This window comes from Nesoenas mayeri, assembly GCF_963082525.1.
Source record: "Nesoenas mayeri genome assembly, chromosome: 22".
Taxonomy (NCBI): Eukaryota; Metazoa; Chordata; class Aves; order Columbiformes; family Columbidae; genus Nesoenas; species Nesoenas mayeri.
The window spans coordinates 3,866,796-3,887,472 of record NC_137572.1 but is presented as its reverse complement, the minus strand read 5'-3'; the positions used below and the strand labels follow the sequence as shown (position 1 = coordinate 3,887,472).

The 20,677-nt window shown below is 52.6% G+C and overlaps 1 protein-coding gene across 2 annotated transcripts in view; it reads left to right on the top strand.

Moving 5' to 3' along the window:
* Window positions 1–18,667, top strand: part of LOC308048760 (protein CEPU-1) — a gene marked incomplete at both ends in the record, with an annotated part of 282,261 nt that extends 263,594 nt beyond the window's left edge. For both annotated transcript variants that reach the window (XM_080358061.1, XM_080358060.1), the window contains 5 exons: window positions 14,161–14,295; window positions 14,921–15,041; window positions 15,368–15,519; window positions 17,188–17,220; window positions 18,567–18,667. In XM_080358061.1, the coding sequence (XP_080214187.1) occupies window positions 14,161–14,295; window positions 14,921–15,041; window positions 15,368–15,519; window positions 17,188–17,220; window positions 18,567–18,667 (542 nt within the window). The remainder of the gene's footprint in view (window positions 1–14,160; window positions 14,296–14,920; window positions 15,042–15,367; window positions 15,520–17,187; window positions 17,221–18,566) is intronic.
* Between the last annotated feature and the right edge of the window lie 2,010 nt (window positions 18,668–20,677).

Here is a 20,677-nt window from a genome sequence, read left to right as displayed (position 1 = left end):
TCCGGCAGGTTTCTTTCCCCCGGGGAATCTTTACCTGCGCTTGAACCAGATGTTTCCATTTTACTTAGGACTTAGCTGCTATGGAAACTGAGGATGCACCAGGAGAGGAAGAGTGAGCTAATCAGAAATTACCTGTGGCGCCGTGTAATTTGCAGCAGCAGCTCTTAGCTGATTTCTGGCCGTGATTAGGCATTCTGCTTTCAAAACTCAAAGGGAACAAGTGATCACGGAGCTTTTCCAGAGCCCGGCCACCTGCCAACGGAGGGTGCTGAGCCCAGGGGTGGTCCCAGACAACTTCGGTGGCCGCTCGTCTCCGTAGGCAGCTCTTCTCTTTCTCTCTCTGGCTCTGCCAAGCTATCAACAGGGACCTCAACTTCTCTGTTCTGCATTCAGCACATGTAGCAGAGACAAGGTTTTTAACATGGGTACCGAAACAAGAGCCAGGGCAGGTGCCCAGAGGTGCTATAGTGGATGCCGAGACAATAACACTTTCCGTAGTAGGATATACTCTTAATTTGGAGAGACAGGAGTAAGCAGGGACCCAAAGCTCTCTGGGTTGTAGGTCCGCCTCACTGCTTATCCTCAGCTAGTGGTGGGAAATGCAGCAAATAAGAGCATGTGGTTGGGTCCTTCAGGGTTTTTACACCAAGAGCAGCCCAGCTCCTCGTGACTGATGTTCCTCAAGACCCTTTTCCAGCTCCCTTGCCCACCCGGCTGTTTTCTCCCTGTGCATTGCTCTGTCTGGTGCAATATGTTTTTAGCAGCTTGATGTGGTTACCTCTGCTGAAATGTTTGCATTTGCGGTTGTTGCAATGTTATGGGAGCCATTAAGCCTGTTTTGAGGCTCTGTTTGGTTTGGGGGCTGGAAGAGTTCCCTACAAAATTAATCTGAGATTTTTGCTGTAGAGCTCGGGAGCTGAGTGAACCCAAGCAAGATTTCCCTGCCGATGCCTCCACTGATGTCTTGCATGGTGGTTTGCTCTACCCATGCTCACCCTCATGCCATGAGCAAGAAGAGGACGCTGGCTCTGGAGAAGGGTTAATGCAGCTAGACAGGTTGAGGTGGAACAAGAAGGGGAGCTGGTGTAGTCACAGGTTTTTCTGCCTTGCCAGAGGAGGCTTAACAGTTTTGGGGCTCTGCCCTGGGCATCTCACCAAAAACAAGCTCTGGCTTCCTATGGGGTGGCTCCATCCGCCCTTGGCACCCCTGACGTGCCTGAGAAATCAGGATGGCAGTGGAGAGAGGCACCCTCGGCAGGGCGAAGGGAGGCAAAGAGGGAGAGGGGGATGTAGAATAACCACGGTCAGGATATAGCATCCAGCGTGGAGGCAGCAGCAACTTCCCAGAGGAGAGGTAGGTTGTGCAGGAGGCTTGGATGCTGGGGTCTGAAAAGCAGCGTCATGTGTGCCCACGCACATCTGTGTTTTCACCCACAGCTGGCGAGCTTTGCCTTCGTTTGGAAGGTTTTGGCTGCCTTACGGTCCCCAGACTCGCAGAGCCGATGCCATCTGTAAACCGCAGAGAGATCTTCTAGTTAATAGCCTGCTTTTGGTCACTCAGGTGTTTCCATAGTTACTGGGCTTTCTTATTTATTATTTTGGGGTGGCTCTGATGTTGTCATGGCAATTGCCATCTTGTCAGCGGACCGAGGCTGGAAGTTCTTGGCTAGGAAAAAGCACGAGGTGACGCCGAAGCGCGAGGAGCCGCTCGCTGGCAGAGTCGAGCCATCCGGGGGATATTTATCCATGCTGCAGACAGGAGACTCATCATGTATCATGTAAAGCTGGGGAGATGTGCTGAGGAACCGCAGCGAGGGCTCTCCCAGGAGGGATGAAGGCTCAGCAGCCTCTGTCCCAGGAGGAGCAGGCACGGCTTAGTAACGATAGCGAGGGTTTGGTGGTCAGACCACAAGCGTGGTTATCCTGCCATGACAGGGCCAGGGACAAAAGGAAAGGGTGTAAAACCGAGGTGTGTGCACACAGGTACCTTCGGTGGCACTGGTCTGCCAAGGACAGACATCTTGAGCCAGAGGCTGCGTCCAACCCGTCATCCTTAACGACCCTTGATGGACTTTGCTGCCACGGTTTTGTCTAATTGCCTTTTGATTATTGCTGTAGTATGATGGATTCAGGTGTAAGGCTTTAGCCAGCGGCTGCCAGGGTAGGAAAATATTACGATTTGACTCGACCATGTATTTACTCATGAGAGGTCTGATCAAAAGGGCTTTATAGTGGGAATCTCTCATTAATCTTAGGATTAGGCTGGGTGCTGAAAGCTCAATCCATATGCTGCCTGGGTACTTGGCCAAGCAGAGGTAGGAGACACAGGGGGATGCTCGGAGGGCCCCGAGGTCACTACATCCCAAATACCCTCCCTGATGAGCCAATTTAACCTCCATGGCCCTCAGCATCTTCCCTGGAAGAGGTACACCAGCTGTCCCTCATCTCCCATATGCACTTAAGAAAGACGAGACAAGGCAGCCCAACGTGGCAAAGGTCTCATGAGATGATCTGTCCATACACCAGCAGTGAAGGGACTCTGGGAGAAGTCTGCTATATTGGGATATACTGATATATTGGCTCTGGGCGAGGCTTAAAACAAGAGGACAAATCCAGGTTGCAGAGTTGCTCGTTCCTGGGATGTTTGTGGGGTAGATGTCAGGTTTGGAGCCCGGCTGGGAGGCACCGTGAGACGGGGCATCCACTTGGGTGGGAAAATTCCTTCTATTCCATGCTGGCAGCGCTGAGCTCAGCATCCCACGGGATCTCTCCCTTTAACCCTGCCTCAAGTCATCTAATTAACTTTAAGCCCAGAGAGCCATGCTCTCTGCTGGTCCTTTTTAATGGCAAAATGGCTCTCGGAGAGAGCAGATGGTTTGTGTACAGCTGGTGGTGCGTTCATCCCGGATCTCATGTTTCTGTCTTTTCCCTCCCAGTGCGGGTTCTGGGGGGTTTGGAGAAGGTCAGGAACCCGCCTGCCATCTCTCCTTGGTGTTGAGGTGCCAGGGAGGGTTCGTCTGCGTCACCTCGGGCTGAACGTGTTCCAAAGAGCCAACCCAAGGTCGTAGCGCCTTGTAGGAAGGAGAGATTTGATCCCCTTTTGAGGAAGAAGGGTTGGGGGAGATGCTGTGTGAGATGTGATGTCTCAAAGAAGGGACATGAGTTCTGCTGCTCTGCATGATGGAGCTCAGAGCCAACCCCGAGCTGAAGCGATGGGTTAGGTTGGCCACCGTGCCATAAGTGATGTCCCACCTCACCTCGTGGCACATGTCCCCAAGTCTCGAGGTGGCTGGGTGTCTCACGGAGCCTTGTCCCACCCATTGGGTGGCCAAGCATCTCATCCTCCTTCCAGGAGGCGGTTTCAGACCCGGGCTTCGGCTAAATGAACTGAAGCATTTCAACCGGCTCCAATCCTGTCGGCAGCTCAACCATCCCCTTGTTTACTGTTGAAATAATTACTGCTTTGCCATAATATTAGCTCTGAGCCGTGACTCCATTACCATTATCGCCGGAATATTACCCATTTATTATCTCCCAGCAACCCTGGAAGATGAACACTAGGCTTCAGAGACCAATTGTTTTACAACAGACAGGATCTTGGTGTGCATTGTTTAATGAGGTAAACTACATTATAGCCGGCATTAATTTGGCCACGGTGCACTCCACTAAATCATCGTTAACCTGTAAATCTGCCACCGGTTTTGATCCGCGCTTAAGCGGCGCATACGGGACAGATCGGCCGGGAAAAGAGTCACCGGCCACCCAGCTCTGTTACCATTGCGTGGGGTGCAAAGAAATAGATTGTGCTGCTCTTGGAGGAGCAGAACTTGGAAATGGATGCTGGTTTTGTGCGTGGTGGCGGTGAAGGAGAAACTGGCATTGCCAGGGGTTGCTTAGAGAGTGTGTGCATGTGTGTAGAGACCAGCAAAGGGATTTTAGCTTCCTGAGTGGCAGCAGCTTCCCAGCAGCTCCTATGGAGCGGGATTTGGCTCAGCAGAGCCAGGATCAGCAGCATCGCATTGCAGGCTGTGGGGTTTGCTGTCCTCAGCATCATCAAGCCCCTCGCTAAGTTATGGGCTGTGAGTAGCTCCTTTTAGCATTTCCCTTCCACCGACGTGCCCTGGCTCCTCCCTCTCTTTGGAAGCAACAGGAGATAATGTACTTGTACATGTATATTTATAAAAGTAATATTTTTGATTCCCCACATGGCGGAAATGAACTCTCTGAGCTGATTTGTTAGCATATTTGGCATAGCCGCCTTCAAAATGTGCATCTTGGTACAAGGATAACAAGACCCTTAGCAATGAATGAGGCGATGTCTTTCTCTTAAGAAAAGGAGGAAAAAAGCCCTCTGGTCTTCAGCCTATTCCTTGATGAAGGAGCTGGTGCCCCGTACAAAGTGATATTGATAAAATTATTGGAGAGTGATTTTTCTTGTTGATGAGCTGACCTGTTTGCAGCAGTGGGATTGGGTTGGGGCAGCCGGGAAGTTTGTCATTAGTCCCATTGCCTGTGCTCCCGTTCTGTGCAGAGGTGGCGATTTCACGAGCATCACTCGCACTGACGTCCCTTCTCAGTACCTTGATGAACTATGGCAAGAATTCTAGTTATTTTCTTTGGCGTGGTGGGACAAGGCAGCCAAAAGCCAACACTCCGATGGTGTTATCTGTCTCTTCTTTAGTGACAAGCTCGCTTCCCTCCTCCCCAGGTCAATGTGCAGCTTTGTGTCATCAGCCTGCCCAGGAGCTGCCTTTTTATTCAGCTGGCGTGGGGAAGAGCAAGGGACGGGGGCGTCTGAGATGCGAGAGATCTCCACACAAATTAAAACCTTTTATCAGCCCCTAATAGCTGTGCAAACTAATTATATTTGGGGCCAAACTTTGCTGGCGATTCCCCCGAGGTATTATTATAAAACTCTGAGCTGTGGAAGCGCGTCCCCATTCTGTCAACACCAGGTCACTTCAGCTGGAGAGAACTCAGCTCCGGCTCCTTTCTTACTCCCATGATGGGCTTTGCATAAGCCACCACTGTTATTTTTGGGGAGGAGAGAGCCCGGATGGGTCGTCTGACATGTGGCCCAGGTTTGCCGAGCCAAAGACACGTCTGACTGTGAGGAAATAGCACCCAAATTTTGTTGCCCAAGCCCCGCTGTCCTCACACTCTTTCCCAGTGCAGATTGCCGGCTAATGGGGTGGAGCTAGCGCGAGCGCTCTCTATAAATGGAGCAGAATATAAACAGAATAAAGCCTTCATTTCCCGGGCTGTGATTTCATTATTAATATACTTTACAGTTCACAGGTTGTTCATTTGCTTCCATGTTTTCTCAGCTGGTGTAATCTGCGGGTGCGGAGTGAGAAGAGTCATAAAATTTCCATTTCCAGTTGAATGTGCGTCCAATTCGCCGTGAAATGTTTCTCTCTGTCGTGAATATTAAGCACCCGAGGAATCGGTCGCCGCAGGATTAGGCAGGGCAGGTTGCCAGCCCCCTGCTCCGCGTCCCAGGGACGCGGGTACAGGGGAGGAAAGGTGACAAGGTGACATCTGGAGACCAAGGGAAGGGCAAGGTGGCGGGGAGAGGAAGAGGGAAAGGGGGAGGAGAGAGAATTTGTGCAAAAGATGCTGGAGGGAAAGGGAGAAATGGTAGAAAGTGGCGAAGGGACATGGAAGGTGAAGGATGCTCCCATGGAGCATCACCTTGCTACTTGCAGGGAAGATGTTGCACCGGCATCTGCTCTGGTTTGTAAATCAGTTGTCTGTGTCTGTGCCATTTCCATAGGCTGAACATGGGTAAAAAGAGACTTTTCTTATGTCAGGCGAGGCTGAGAAACGCTGCCGCACTCATACGGACGTGGAGCTGAGACATGCTGGCAAAAAATAAAATCATGTTGTGCTCACGGTGCTGCGTCCAGCAGAAAAAATGTGGAGATTTGTCACCTATTTAGTGTAGTCTTTAGTGTCTTTAGGGCAGCGCAGCAGAATTTGGGTCGGTGGGGCAGATGTTGCTGCCCTGAGGTGCTGCAGCTGCGGTGCCACCAGCAGTGGGCACATCTGGCGGCACAGCTGGAGGTGGCGAGGTCCCGCCTCCCCTGCCCATCGCCCCGGTGCACGATGTGGTGACACCGCTGGGGGTAAAGGGACAAAACACCAAATCCTGCCGGCGTGCCCAGGCCGTGGGGGGAACTCGGGCACAGTTTCCTCGCGACTCGTTGCTGAAATGACTTGTGCCGCGGCACTGCTTGCTGCAGGGGAAAAAAATGCCTCTTCCTTTCCCATCTTCTCTCGGTCGAGTCAAGATAATAATAGTCTTTTTCTGATCCCCTGAACTTTCCCATCTGCTTGGTAAAACAATGGCAATTCTTTTTCCTCCTGGTCTCTCTCTCTGTCTTCCTCTCTTTTATTGTTATCCTCCTACAGTATAATTTAAAGCCAGAGCAATGCCGTAGCCCATGGGTTTTTCCCATTCCTCTGGTACACCGCTGTTACTTAAAATGGCTTTTTCCTGGCAAAGCGATGCCTCTCGCTGCCCTCCCTGTGCCCATAGTGGAGCCGATACCTTCACGGAGAGGGGACGATGGGCTCAATGGCGCTCCAGTCCCAGTGTTCCCAGTCTCTCCCAGTGCCCCAAAACCAGGATCCCCCATCCCTGCATCCGCCTGTGCCCATTGTCTCACCCCTGATGCGTTTCCCCAGTCTCTCCGAATAAACCGTGATGTGGCGAGCGATCCTCCAGAAATGGAGACATCAGCATCATAAAACACAAGGGACAGAGCAAGGCCACTGGGCTGGAAAATAGCGTGTCTGGAAAAATAAAGACGGGCTAAAGATGATGGAGAGGAGACTGCAAGCTTCACCCTACCAGGGATTCATATGGTTTTGGGGGATCCCGGGGGACGAGGAGGGAAAGAAAATACCCCCCGTCTATAGAGACCTGTGGCAGGAATCGTGTTTGGGCTCGGCAACCATGTGCAGGGAGAAAGTAAGTTTCCCAGATCCCCGTGACTTCTCGCCAGCACCGGGAATGGATTTAGCCAGCACTTGATGCTTCTTTTTTCCCTTTAATGCCATTATGCCACTTGCTTCCCATCCTAGGGATATTTTTCTTAATGCCGCTGAAATGCGGCTTAGCAGAGGTGACAGCCATTTAACGCTTTGGATTGCGCTCGCTTCTTAAGAGCTTGTCCTGCGGAGAAAGCCTTTGGGTATGAATTTGCAGCCGGAGGGACCCCGCAGGCCCAGCCGCCCGCAGCTGTTTTTCAGACAAATCGGAGGAAAACGGGGCAGTTCGAGTTGGGCAGGGGACGGGGATGCCGGTTGCACATGGGGGGCACATTATACAAGGATGTGGTGGATCTCACCACCAGTATCCCACCCAGGTGCTTTTATTGGGGGGATGCTTAGCAAAAGTCCTGCAAAAAGCAGGCAGGAGTGCTTGGTTTCTTGGCATTATCTCTCCTCGTCAAGCCTCGCGCGCCACAGGTTTTTGTAGAGACATCGAGAAAGCTGCCAAAAAATAGGCTGGGCTCCAGGAAAAGCCAAGTTGCGACAGGATTTAATCGGGGAGCGAGCGCTCCCGTAAACAGGATGCGCGCGTTCGCCGGGGCGATTTGTCTCCGGCAGCATCTGTCACTCTCCGACATCTCGGTATCATCGCAGCAAATGATTTAAACACTACCCACCGTCCCCCATCTGTCGGGCAGCCCCTCCGCACGGACGGGGCTCTACCTCCAAAGGAACCCAGCGGCACGGGGCCGCGAGCCAAACAACGGGACAAATTAAATCAAAAGCACGCCTTTCGGCACCCGGGGGGGAAATGCACATCAGCTTTGACTTATTGCACGGCGCACGCTTACAAGAGAGAAGCAGCGGCTTTTGTCACTGCAAGGGGCCGTGAAAAATGAATTAGGGCCGGCACCGGGAGAGGGCACGCCGGAGAATCTTTCATTCCGGTGGCGCCGTCCTCTCTCACCTTGCGAGCAGCAACAGGGACAAAAACTGGGGGGAGGAGGAAAGAATAAGGGATGAAAGGAGAGAGGAGTTGTCATTGGGGTCTGGTCTGGAGCCACTGGGAGATGCCGTCTTGTCAGTAACTTTCCATAGAGGTTTTGGCTCCACAGGAGCCTCAATATTTGGGTTTTGTGTGCCCCGTGCATGTGTTCCCGCAAGGAGGCGGAAAAGCCACGTGGGAAGCGGTGCCGAACCTTTTATTTAGGAGCATCCCTCCCTCCCGGTCCCACCGCCTCGTCCTCCAAGCAAGCAGACCCCGAGGGCTAAGGAGGATGATATCTAGCGAATAATGCATGAGTATCATTAAGAAAATCAGCCCTGTAATGAGCCCTATACCCATTTTTGCTACAGATCCATCACCACTTAGGCACTTTGTGAACCGCAGCAGTTGTTAATTTACTAAAACGGGGTGACAAATGTTGTTTGGACCTTTTCATTGGTCTCCCTGGGAGGAGACAGGGCTGGGAGAGGCCAAGGATGGTCACTTGGTTCCATTTGATAAGCTCTGAGCCAGCCCAGCTCTCCCTTACGCTGAAATCAAAGGGCTCATTCTTTATTCGACTCATTTGCTCCTGAGTTAGAGCCTCGTTCAAGGGTGGTTGGTCCCCGAGTTGTGTTGTTTTGTCGCTTTAAATATTAATTTCCATAATCCTGTTATTTCCCAAGGAACTACTTCTCGCAAACAAAAGGTTTAATGCTCCTCTTTTATTCCCGGTAACAAATAAGTTTGCCGAGGCGTGCAAAGATCCCAGCAGCAGCGAGCCGTGCGACGCCTGGCGATGAGGATTTAAGTTTAAGTAGGAATTGCGATGCTCAGGGGATGGGGAAGAAGCATCCCCCAGGGATCCTGGGTACCTCGGCACCCCCGTGCATCCCTGCATCCCATTATTTTTGCGTTGGAGGCATCTCCGAAGTGCCCTTTAGAGAGGGAAGATGGGAGAGCCGAAGGCTGGGAAGCACAATAGAAGATAGACTGCTTGTACCTCATTGTCTGGAGAATAGATGGGCCACGGGCTCCCGGAGAATAGGAGCTGCCACTCAGGCAGCTTTAATAGAACAGGCAGCAGGTAGATTTCAATAAAAGAAATGAGTATAAATATTGTTAGCGGGGACGAGAGGGAAAGTGGGAAGATCTCGTTTGACAAGGCACAGAGGGGAAACTTTCAAGGACTTTTAAGCTGAAAAATCTTCACGATGGCGCTATAATGGGCAGACGGACGGACTCGAACGCATGTCGTGGCGAGGCGAGCGGGCCGGCATCCATGGTGTGGATGGCGAATAGAGGCTATGGGCTGAGAATAGAGGCTATGGGCTCAGAATAGAAGCTGTAGGCGGTGAATAGAGGCTATAGGCTGCGAGTATGGGCTCTAGGTGGTGAATACAAGTTGAGGGACCAGGGGTAACGATGTGGTGGCATCTGGAGGCTCTCGGCACCTTGCTTTTCCCAGTGACTGAAGAGTTGTGTTGCACGTGCCCACTAAATTGTTAAATATTTGAGATATCGTTATTTGAGCCTCAACTGTGGTCTCAGAGCGGACTGCGGGTGCGCCAAGCAAGTGCGGTCACAACAGTGGGTCTTGGGGACAAGTGGTGATGGTCAGCAGCCCTGGGACGTGAGGATGAGGAGGGTCCCCAGGCTGTGGCAGCAGAGGGAGTTGCCGCAAAGCCTCGAGCACCGAACAGAAGCGCAGCAGCGAGAACAAGGTCCCCCGGGGCTTCGCGCAACATTAGGCCACAGAAACATGCTAATTAACATGGAAAAACATGTTAGAGGGGAGATTCTTTCCTTGTAGTTGGGAAACTTCAAAGGGAGAGGGCGGCTCGGCCCCGTGCGAGCACAACGCAGTCTTTGATATGGGGTTGTGCTTCTTCATCTGAAGGCTTGTAAAAATGCAGAAGAGGAGGTTTTTACCCTATGTTTCCTATATGTTGCTAGTGTAGATGTGCTTTCTAAAGGGCTCGCACCTCTAAGGATGGTGATGGGTGGAAATGGGCTGAACCCTGAGATACGGGTTGCAACATTAGCGAGAGGGGGAGAGGAGCACGCTGCGCTCGCCCGGGTCGATAGGGTAATCTTGAAAGAAATCATTTTTGTAATGATCGCTCTGGATGGTTTCCAGCAGGTTAATTACCCCCAATCTTTCTCCACCGGAGCGTGGCGGCGCTAAGAGGGGGCGCACGGTGGGGAAGCCACGTAACCGGAGTGGTTCGCCCAATCTAAAGAAAAAGCAAATGTTAGAACTACCTGAACTTCTTTCTGTCTGAGTTAATTGAGCGGTCAGGAGCGGGTAATACTGATTAATAGGAGGTGAAGCAGGTGCTTACCAATTTTGATGGGGGATCGCGGTGGAGGCATCCTTAGCTCTTCTTTACCCCCATCTCCAGGGATGTCCAACCCGCTTTGGGAGTCCCCGTTGGGGGAGAATCCTTCCCCCATCCCCTTTCCGGCACATGGGGAGCCAAATCACCCCCATGATGCCACAAAATCACCCGCCTCCCACTTTTCCATCTGCTGCAGAGGTGAAGCAGGTCTGGGGCGCCGGCAATTCACTCTTATTTCCTTTGTGCGTTTTATTTATTTACTCTAAACCGTTATAAGAAGGCCATCGCTATCACATCCGAGCGACGTTTGAAATAGATGGGTCTGGGTTTTAGCGCGTCACTGGGAGCCAGGAGTCTGCGCGATGTTAATTTTTATTGCCAGAAGTAGCCATAAATTGATAGTAGTGAATCGCTGTAGGGGCTGTAATTAACTAGTTACTATTTCACCTCCAAAAGGAGCAATGTTTCACGCTCTTACTTTTACTTATCTGGAATCAGCCGCTGTCAACATCCGCCGAAGCCCGTATAAAGATTTATAGACCTTGGAGGTAAATATTGACTAATGGGCAGCTCGGCTTAATGTTCACCTTGAAGGACAATAAATTGCGCTATTGATTGAAGCCAGATGTCAATATCTGCATTGTTGTAAACATTTTAATAAAATTATCTCCATAAAATATTCTCCCTCTCCGGCCGATCCCGGTGAGTCGGATCGGCACCCGGCAAACACGGCAGCATAGCGTATAGGGTAGCGCCGTGATTTTGGGCATCCAGAGCCCATGGGGACACCCAGCTCATCGCAGGATGATTGTTGAGGTCGAGCCTTAGAGGTCAAAAGACTGCAGCCCAGACTAGCTGTTCTTTGTAGACCCTTCGCACTTGGTATTTTGTGATTATGTCTGTTTTCCCGTGCTTTGCTTTGCATAGATTGGGGCAACGTGGCTCTTGTCCCTTTGAGGCTGTTTCTTATCAGAGCTGTGTCCATGTCTGGTGCTCGTGTTGTCTGCAGACAGCACATAGAGCAGCTGAAACTTCATTAGGGCGGTGATCTGTAGGATCTTTAGGATCCTCTGCCTGGTGCACAGAAGCAATAGTGGCAGTGACACGTCCCAGAGACCCAAATACAACCACAACGGTGACCTGGGGGACAACGGCACCTAATTAATTTGGGAACGCCTGTTGGCTTTCTGGTGAGTTATTATGTTGTCAGGTGCTTGAGGGAAGCAAATGGGTAGGAGAGGGCAGAAGGGAGACGAGTTGGGCTGGGAAAACAAGGACAAGCAAGAGAAGGACAAAAGCGAGGAGGGAGGAATGCGGATGCACGAGGCATCTGCCCGCACCTCATCGCACCCTCACCGCTCCAAAACGTCACAGCAAACGCCGCCGAGCTCCCCGGTTAGTCCATCACCCTGGCTGATGAGGAAAGATTATACCTTCGCCAAGTGTGTGGCTGTTCCATTTCTGGCCTGTATTTTATTATTAGTATTAATAATAATAATAATTCTGTGTGCTGGCCGCACTGCTTTTCCAGCTCCCGAGGAGACGTGAGAGCTCTCCCATTAATTCCTGCAATATTTCAGCTCCTAATTGCGCTCAGGCAGAGACAGCCTCGAGAAGTTCCCACCATCCATTCAAGCAGAGCAGGACCGGTTCCTCTGGGGGAGCTCCTGGAGCCGGGGGGCCCCGGTCCAGCCCCCTCCTGAGCATCCCGAAGCTCCAGGAGCTTTTGGGGACAGGGACTGTGGCAGTTGGGTGCTCAGCGCATCTCTTTAGCTCCAGCTTGGGGTGGAAGGATTGCAGAACAATCCCAAACAGAATTGTTCTTAAGCTCAGGGAACTCGGAGCTTCACCCAAAGCAACTTCTATGTCCCCGTGCAACCCAACAAGCAGATAAATGTCTGTCCCGCACCCCATGAGCCCCAAGGGAGTGCAGCAGTCTCGGTGACCCTGCTGCTGTCTATAAAGCAAGGTCTGAGCTTACAGATTGTGTTTGTTTAACCCCGGCCCCGCTCCCTGGGTCCCATCTATTTGTTTTTCCATTCCCGGCAGTCAGTAATGAATGAGATTTGTCCAGCAATCATCAGGCTTCCCATTATAAATAGGCAAAAATGCAGAGGCCAGGGAGCGAAGCAATCAGGCAATTACTCTTGGTCACATCTTCACCCCTTGGCCAACATGGGCGACAGCAAAGCAGCTTCAGGGACCCGATTTTCCTGCAAAGCCACTTGTGCGGGGGGATGACGGGGGACACGGGGGTGTCCCCATTGCCCGGCATCACCTGCTTCGCCAGCATCAAGTGATGCACTCGCAGCAGGCATCCCTCATGGCAGCTTATTTCTGGAGATGTAAGGAAGCAGGATCTGGCCAGAGTCTCTAGCAGGATCTCTAGCTGGTGTTTTTAATGCTGTCATCATCGTTATCCAAGCATGAATAATTCCCAGATGGCTCAGGGCAAAAGCAGACATCAGCTCCGGCGCCCAGCATCCTGTTTTGTGCCGACGCGAAGGGAACCAGGCCCCAAAACCCCAAATGCTTTACTCTCTGCCTCGTCCAATTCCCATGCACGTATCTGAGACCTCAGCCCTGCGCCGGCACAGACGCCTTAATCTCTCAATTTCCCGAGCTTCTGCAGGCGGAAAGCTGACCCTCGCAGTTCCTTTAATGAAGTCTTGTGCCGAGTAATGAAATGCACTCCAGCTAATTCGCTCCCAGATCAAATCAGGGCCGTACAGCGAATTTTCGCCGTGTGCGAGCCGGCTCCGGCACGCTCGGGGAAGGGCCCTCTGTTACTTTAGCAGCAGAGCGTTATCTGAGACTGCACAAACCGAGCCAGATCTCCGCGCAGAGCATCCGAAGGCCGCCGGCTGTGTCGGTATTTTATCAGCAGGCAGCGCTGTGCGACAGAGCAGCCAATTCTAGGTCAGCCATGAAAGGAAATATTGCGTTTCCTCGCAGCGCATAGCGCTGCAGACCCACCGGATGTAACGCTGCAATTTGCGCGTGTCCAAAGGATGTCGACTGGGGGGTGACACCTTCACGTTTCGCCCTTCTGTTGCATTAAGTACCGATGAACTCAGTGGTTTCATCCCCGAGCCGCTCGAGCGGGAATTTTGGCATTTTGCACGCATTTGTTAGGAGCAAGACATGTGCAGTCGACGGGTCAAGCGTGACGAGCCGTGACCCATCGGGTCACGCTGGCGGTAGCCGAGAAGGAATCGAGGGGAGCCCGGGATCATCGGGCTCCATCGGCCAAGCTCCCCGGGGACCGCGGACCCGCGCTCGGCCTCTCCGCCATCGGCAGTCGCTCCCCGAAACAGCTGTCCGGAGCTAATTTATTTCCTAATGCTGCAGCCATGTTAATTTATAAATTACACTGGTAATTCAGGCTGTTATTAATTTCAGATGGTGTAGGGCAAGCCTAATTAAAATATGACTCCAATTGCCACACATATGTACCAAGGACTACCGTTTAAAATTTATAGGAATATTAAGTGTGACACCGGTCTCAGAGATGCTTCACACGGTAATTACGGCATCTCGGCAGCGGGAGATGTAAATGTAAAGGAGGGAGAAGTTGTCCTTGTTTGGTGGCCACTGAAAATCCGCTCTTGCCATTAGTTTGGTGGCAAGTGGCTTTTCTCCAGGGTGTGTTGCACAGGGCGCAGTATTGGTGAGCATCACTTCACCCATCCTGCGCATGATGGGGACATTGTCTCCAGCAAGTGATGCTCTCGGCGAGCCCGGGAGCACTGCAGAGGTGCGGTGCTTTTTGGCAAGGGTTTTTATGGGGCATGTCTCCCCATCCCTCACAGCCCTTTCCATCTTTTCCCGCAGCCGTGGGCTTCATCAGCGAGGACGAGTACCTGGAGATCACGGGCATCACGCGGGAGCAGTCGGGCGAGTACGAGTGCAGCGCGTCCAACGATGTGGCAGCGCCTGTGGTCCAGCGAGTCAAAGTCACCGTCAACTGTGAGTAGCTCGGGGACAGATCTGGGGAATGGCATTTTGGTGGAGGGGAGCAAGGGGAAAAGAGCCTTCATCCCCCAGAGCCAACAGAAGCGGCGGTTTTGCAAGCAGTTGGTGGTTTGCCCTTTATTTTTCCCTCTGCTTTTTGAGTTCCACTTTGTTCCACCACCTCCTCTTCAGTTATCGCCATCAACGTGGGTTTTCTGCTCCTGGTGAGATGCAATGCCAATAACCTCCAGGGAGAGAAGTGAGCAGTAAATAGGAAATATTTGTCTTGAGAAGAAATGAGAGAGGAAAAGCAAGACAGCAAGGAAGAAAACAGTATGTTTTTGGGCTCAGACAGGGGTCAAGACCCTCCTAAACTCCTCTCTGGCCATTTTTGCTACTTGGGGTTAGCTCCAGTGCCAGGAGGACCCTCCATTGGGATGTGGCATCAGGTCCCCCAAGTGCCCAAAAACCCCCGGACAGCAGCACCAGAGCGTCCAGAGATCCGGGTGGGCTCAGAGCTGCTTTTGGCTCCTTCCCTAAGCACCGGGAAAGAAAAGGGAGCCGGAGGAGCCCAGGGGAGGGGGCAGGATGCCATAAGGGAAACCGAGTGTTGATTCCAGGTTTCTCCTCCTCTCCGCAGACCCCCCGTACATCTCGGACGCCAAGAGCACTGGAGTGCCAGTGGGGCAGAAGGGCATCCTGCTGTGCGAAGCCTCCGCCGTCCCCTCCGCCGACTTCCAGTGGTACAAAGACGACAAGCGGTAAGAGTCCGGCAGCTTCGGCATCGGGGTCATGGCGCTCAGTCAAATTGCCGATAGCCCTCGGCACAGGCAGGGATAGGATTCCGAGGTGCAGGGGAAAATAGATGAGGACTTTTGGAAGGAAGATTATTTTTTTTCTCAGAAGCTTTTGTAAGATGGGTTTTGGCATTGATCTGGGCAGAATCTGCGATTCTACGATTCACACACGATCGCCGCCCCAGCTCAATGTCCCAGGCGTCCAGCAGGACAAGGGGGACAGAAGGTCATGAAAAACCATCTTCCATCACCATCCCCATGACCTTATCCCTTTCTCCCTTCTCTCCCAGGCTGGCTGAAGGACAGAAAGGCCTGAAAGTGGAGAACAAAGCTTTCTTCTCCAGGCTGACTTTCTTCAACGTCTCCGAGCAGGACTACGGCAACTACACCTGCGTCGCCTCCAACCTGCTAGGGAACACCAACGCCAGCATGATCCTCTATGGTGAGTAGTGCTGCTGGAACCGTCCGGGGATGGGACATGGCTTAACGGCGAGATCGCCGACATGGGGCACACAGAAGGGTCTTCCTCGTCTTCTGGGTTAGATGTGCATTTGCTGTTGAGCCTTGGTGTTTCCGGTGTGGGTCAGAGACTGTGGCAAGCTCAGGGAAAGCATGAAAGCCTCAGAACATATCCCCACGTGTGCCACAGTTCAGAGGCGTTCGGCACCGTGCAGTTGGTGCAAAGTTAGGACTTGGCTCCAGGTTTCCATCCTTTCGCTATGGCAGGAGAGCCTCTGGTGGAAGGCGTCTGTTTGTGTTGAACAGAGGAGAGATGGAGCTTGAGGTCATCACGGCAAACCCGTGGGCTGGCATTAATCCCCATTACAAGCGTTTGAGGGAAAGCTCTGTTTTCCTACACCCTTCTTGTATTGCAAAGTCTTTTGTAGCGCGTACAAAGGATGTAACTAAACCCACGCAGAGGGGACAGAGGACCTCGTCTTCCCTGGGAGAGATGGGGCATGGCAGGGTCCCAAGGCAGGGGCTTGGTCAGTTTGTAGGTTTGGGGGGTCGCAAGAAATGGAAGCAAAACCCAGTCGTGGGAAGGAAGCATTGTCGGGTAGGAGGAAAGGCATCCTTAGAAATCCGCTCTATTTACTGCCGTCTTCCCATGCGAAATATTTGCAGAAGGCCATGCCTGTCGCGTGTCTTCATTCTGTCATTGTTCATGTGTGTAGAAAGCTTTTTGGTTCAGCAGGAGCCACTTAGATGGTGCGTGTCACCCTTCGCAATGGCCACAAAGCATCCCTCCCCACACCAGTGCACCCTTTTTCCTTCCCGGTTAGTTCTGTTCTCCCCAGACGGGGACAATGCATTGGCAAGCCACCACCATCATGCCAGGCCCCAACGCAGCACAGCGAGATCCTCAGTGGTGTCATTTACATGAGAAGTGAGGTTTTTGGGGACAATTTTATGCATATCCCTCTTTTTTGGGAAGCTGAGGGCACATTTTATTGTATTTCCCCTGCAAATGGAGGTTTAAGCCCATGGGTATCGTGACAGGAGCCTTTCCAGGGCCGTGCAACGAAGGCTAATGTAGCGTATGTCTCTTAATCCTTATTTTAATCTATTTTTTGAGGGAGGTCAACCGGTGCTTTATTTAACATGTAGCACTTGTTATTAGAAGCCCGTCACCTCATTCAGCAGCTCATTGGGCGACGTGATGGAGCACTCATTGAAACCACATCATTTTGAGGGTCAGGGGGAGAAAGCAGCTCTCGGCTTCTCTCCATCACAAGATCTCGGTCCCTTCTCAGGGGCTGGTGTCGGGCAGTAAATTCATTTGGGATGTTGCAGGGTTTTTGAGAAGGCTGTGAGCCAGAGGAGGAGTGCAGGGCTGAGCGAGCCCCAAGACTCCCCCAAATCCCAGCCCTGCTAAGGGCGCAAAGGAGGACTTAACCAGGGCTCCCCTCTGGGTCTGGGGTCCCGCAGGCTGTTTGTCTCTTTGACCCCGAGGAGCAGGACACAGTGTCAGCACCAGCATCCCTCTCGCTCCCCCGTCCGCTAGTTTTTCCCATCCCCGGGTCGGGGCAGGCCGAGTGCGGCGCCCCAAGCCCGTGTTTTCCCTTGCCTTTTTGCCCTAACTTACCCTTTTTTTTGTTTTAATTTTTAGAAGAGACAACTACTGCTTTGACACCCTGGAAAGGTCAGTAATTTGGGCAACTTTCACACTATCAGATTCCCACCCTGTTTTCCCACGGGTCCCTCTGGCTCTCAGCTCAAATAACCCCTTCGGGAGCCACGTCCCCCGCTGCTCCCATCTCCCACCGCACCGCTCTGCGGGTTTAGGGGTGAATTAGTGCTTTTTTGCCGGTGTCTGCCCTTCCATCGTGTGTCTGTGCACGCCTCGTCTCTCCGCGCTCCCTCCCCATCCCCAATGCACAGGCAGGGACATCTGCGTTCCTTTCTTTCATGTCACAGTATCTATGGGTCTTGCAGCGTTTCCTCCCCTGGGATGCTGTTTGTGTCTATTTTTGGGACAGTATTAGGCTGGAGAGGTGCATAGTTTGCTTCTTGATGTTTCTCACGGCCTAGGGATGGCTTGTAGATGTCAGGAGGGCCGTGGAAGGTAGGACAGGGACCATCATGTCTCCAGGTCCCCTCACTCTTGGCTTCCCGGCCATTCTGGGATTCGGGGCGAAGCGGGAAGAGGCGCGAGGCATCGGGGAGCGTGTCGGCAGAGCACTATAGGCAGGAGAACAAGAAGCTGGCGGTTCTCAGTGCCCCAGCTGGGTTTTGAAGCGAGGAGATGTGTTCTGGGTCGGCAACAGAGAGGATCGATCTGTCCTCAAGGGCAGCGCTGCCATTTGCAGCAGCCCAGACACCTTCTCGAGATCTTTGTCCAGCTTAGTGTTCCCTTGCGCCAACTATTTGGGGCATTTTTGTGCAAGCCACCAGCTCAGGCCACCTCCCCACTCTTTCTAATGGAGACCTATGAGCCCCTCAACCCCTGCAGCCCCCAAGGTGTGGATAAGCTTGGCTCTTCTTGTCCACTCTCCTAGTCCCATCTCCTTCTTATTGAGCTCGTCTGGGCCCAGGGGCAGATGCAAAACACCAATTCCCAAGCGTAGCGGTGCCAGATGGTGGTTTTTCTGACCCCCTCAAGGAAGACAAGTGGGGAACAACAGGGCGGTCACCCCTGTGATGGTTTGTTAGTACCGATAAGAGCACGGGCAATGTTGGGCAAAATGGTCGTTTATGGAGCAAGTGACTTTGGGTCAATTTTGAAGGAAGAGCACAGGGAGTCGGAGGAGGTCGGTCAGTAGGGATAAGCAGGGGACGGGCTCGGGACAGGGAGCTGGGGCCAAAGAGGGTTAAATCCTTAAGAATGGGGTTGTCAGGGACAGGTGATAGTGGAGGGTGGCACGAAGCGCGATGCCACCATGTGCAATCCCTCAGGTGCCCTGGATTATGTATGTATGTTGTTTTTGTGTATTGAACGGTTGGATCCGGGCCGGCGTCTCACCGTGCGGGCGCTTCTCTCCCCCGCAGGCCCCGGCGCGGTGCACGACGGCAACAGCGGCGCGTGGCGGCGAAGCGGCTGCCCCTGGCTGCTGGCCCTGCCACTAGCCCAGCTCGCCCGCCAGTTTTGACCCCCGGAGCCGGCCCGCGGAGCGGCGGCGGCGTCCAGGACCACGGCCAGCGAGCGCCGAGGAGAGGAGGAGGAGGAGGAGGAGGAGGAAGAAGAAGTGTTCACCGTTTCCGAAAATAATCATAAGAATTGAGAGAGTATCCGGCCAGGCCACCTCGGGGAGGGGGAGAGAGGAAAAACATGCAACAAAAAACCCAACGCAACGGGAATTTGGAGAGAGGAAAAAAAGAGAAATAATCCAAGGCTTCCTGCTGAAGATGCAACACGACTGAGTCTTTTAATTTTTTCCTTTTTGTTTGTTCTTTTTTTGTGTCCCGCACCCCTTTTCCCACCCCGGTCCCCTTCCCCCGCGGGGACCCCTCCGGCCGGCCGCGCCGGTTTTCTCCTTTGCCGAGATATCCCCATCTTCTCATGGACCGTGCCGCCATTTGTGTTCCAGGAAAAATATATATATATATATATATATATCTTCACGTTCACATATATATATATATGTATGTATAGTATATAGATCTTCAACAGTTAGCACACCGCTCCAAAGGGAAAGGGAGGACGGAGACCGGCGTCGAGCCGCACGTCCATCGCACCACCCGCGGACATCGCCGACGATAACGGGATTCCACGATTCATTTTATTAATTATATTTTCTGATATGAGCCTAGAACTCTTAGTTCCTAAAAAAACAGAGATGCAAAAAAAAAAGAGGGGAGAGAAAATGAGGAAAAGTAAATTAAAACAAAGGAACCGGAGAAGGGAGCAAGCGGAGAGGAGCCGTCGTTTGGGATGCAGAGGAGGAGCCCCGCGCTGAAATCCCTGGAAACCGGCCCAAACAAGCGGTCGTCCGAACAGTTCCCGCCGAGGGCGCGGGCGACTCGTGTCGAGGCGGAGATGCCGAATCTTTTTACGGGATATATATATACAGTATATATAAATATACATATATATATATATATATAATTTTTCTTTTTTTTTTTTGGTTAGCGTTCTAGCCACGGTTCCCAGCAGGGTCCTTCCGCTGCCATTACTGCATGCTGTACACGGAGTTAGGTGTGTATCGGTCCTCATCTTGCTCCCCGCGTCCCCTCCTTTCCCACCCTCGGGTCACCAGGGACGAAGGGACGCGAGGTCCGGGGGCCGCCCCTCGTCCCCAGCCCCTTTGCGGTGGACTAAAGCAATCCGAGGGACCGAGGGAGATCTATAGAGCTCAGTTTTATAATTTTATATATATATATATATATATATATATATATGTATGTATATGTGTGCGCGTGTGTGTGTGTATATATATATATATATATAAAAAAAACAAATTAAATTAGGAAGCAAGGGAGCCGTCAGCTGGAGCGCGGGCCCGGCCGCCCCGCGGCGCGTCTCGGCGGGGGCCTCTCCTCGGTTTTCCTCCTCGGGTTCCGTTCCCTTCTCCGCGGCCGGGGACGCGTGGGGTCCGGGCGGGCGGCGAGGGGGCTCTCTCTGCCTATCCATTAAAACGATTGTTCCATGTGGCCGCTCCGTCTGGTCGTGGTGCTCATTGCCGCATCGCCGGGGACCGGGAGGGACGCGGCGGGGGGGACCCCGGGCGGGAGCACCAAATAATCACCAAGGCTCCCGATAGCATCGGAGAGACGTTCCCAGGACATCATCGGTGACCCCAGCGTGGACGTTGCGACAAGGTAAGGCTTTGAGGAGGAGACAAGGAGGACGCAGCACAGAGTTCCACCCTAATCCTCCAGTGCAGGATCCAGCTGAAATGAGTCCTGGGAGAAGGGGAGATCCAGCGACACAAGGTGGGTGTTGCAAAGTGGGCACCCCCGTGCAAAGGCACACAGGGGGTGAAGGATGGTGAAACGTAGCCCCATGTTTGTGTGTACACTAAACCAAACCGCCCTTGAGGGGCCAGGGAGCGTCGGGGCAGCTCTGGGCCATCTTCTTGGTGTTAGGATGGTTTGCGGAAGGTTTCTCGGTGTATTTGGTCCTCAGCCTCGATTGTGGTCTCCAGGTCACGTTTCTCAAG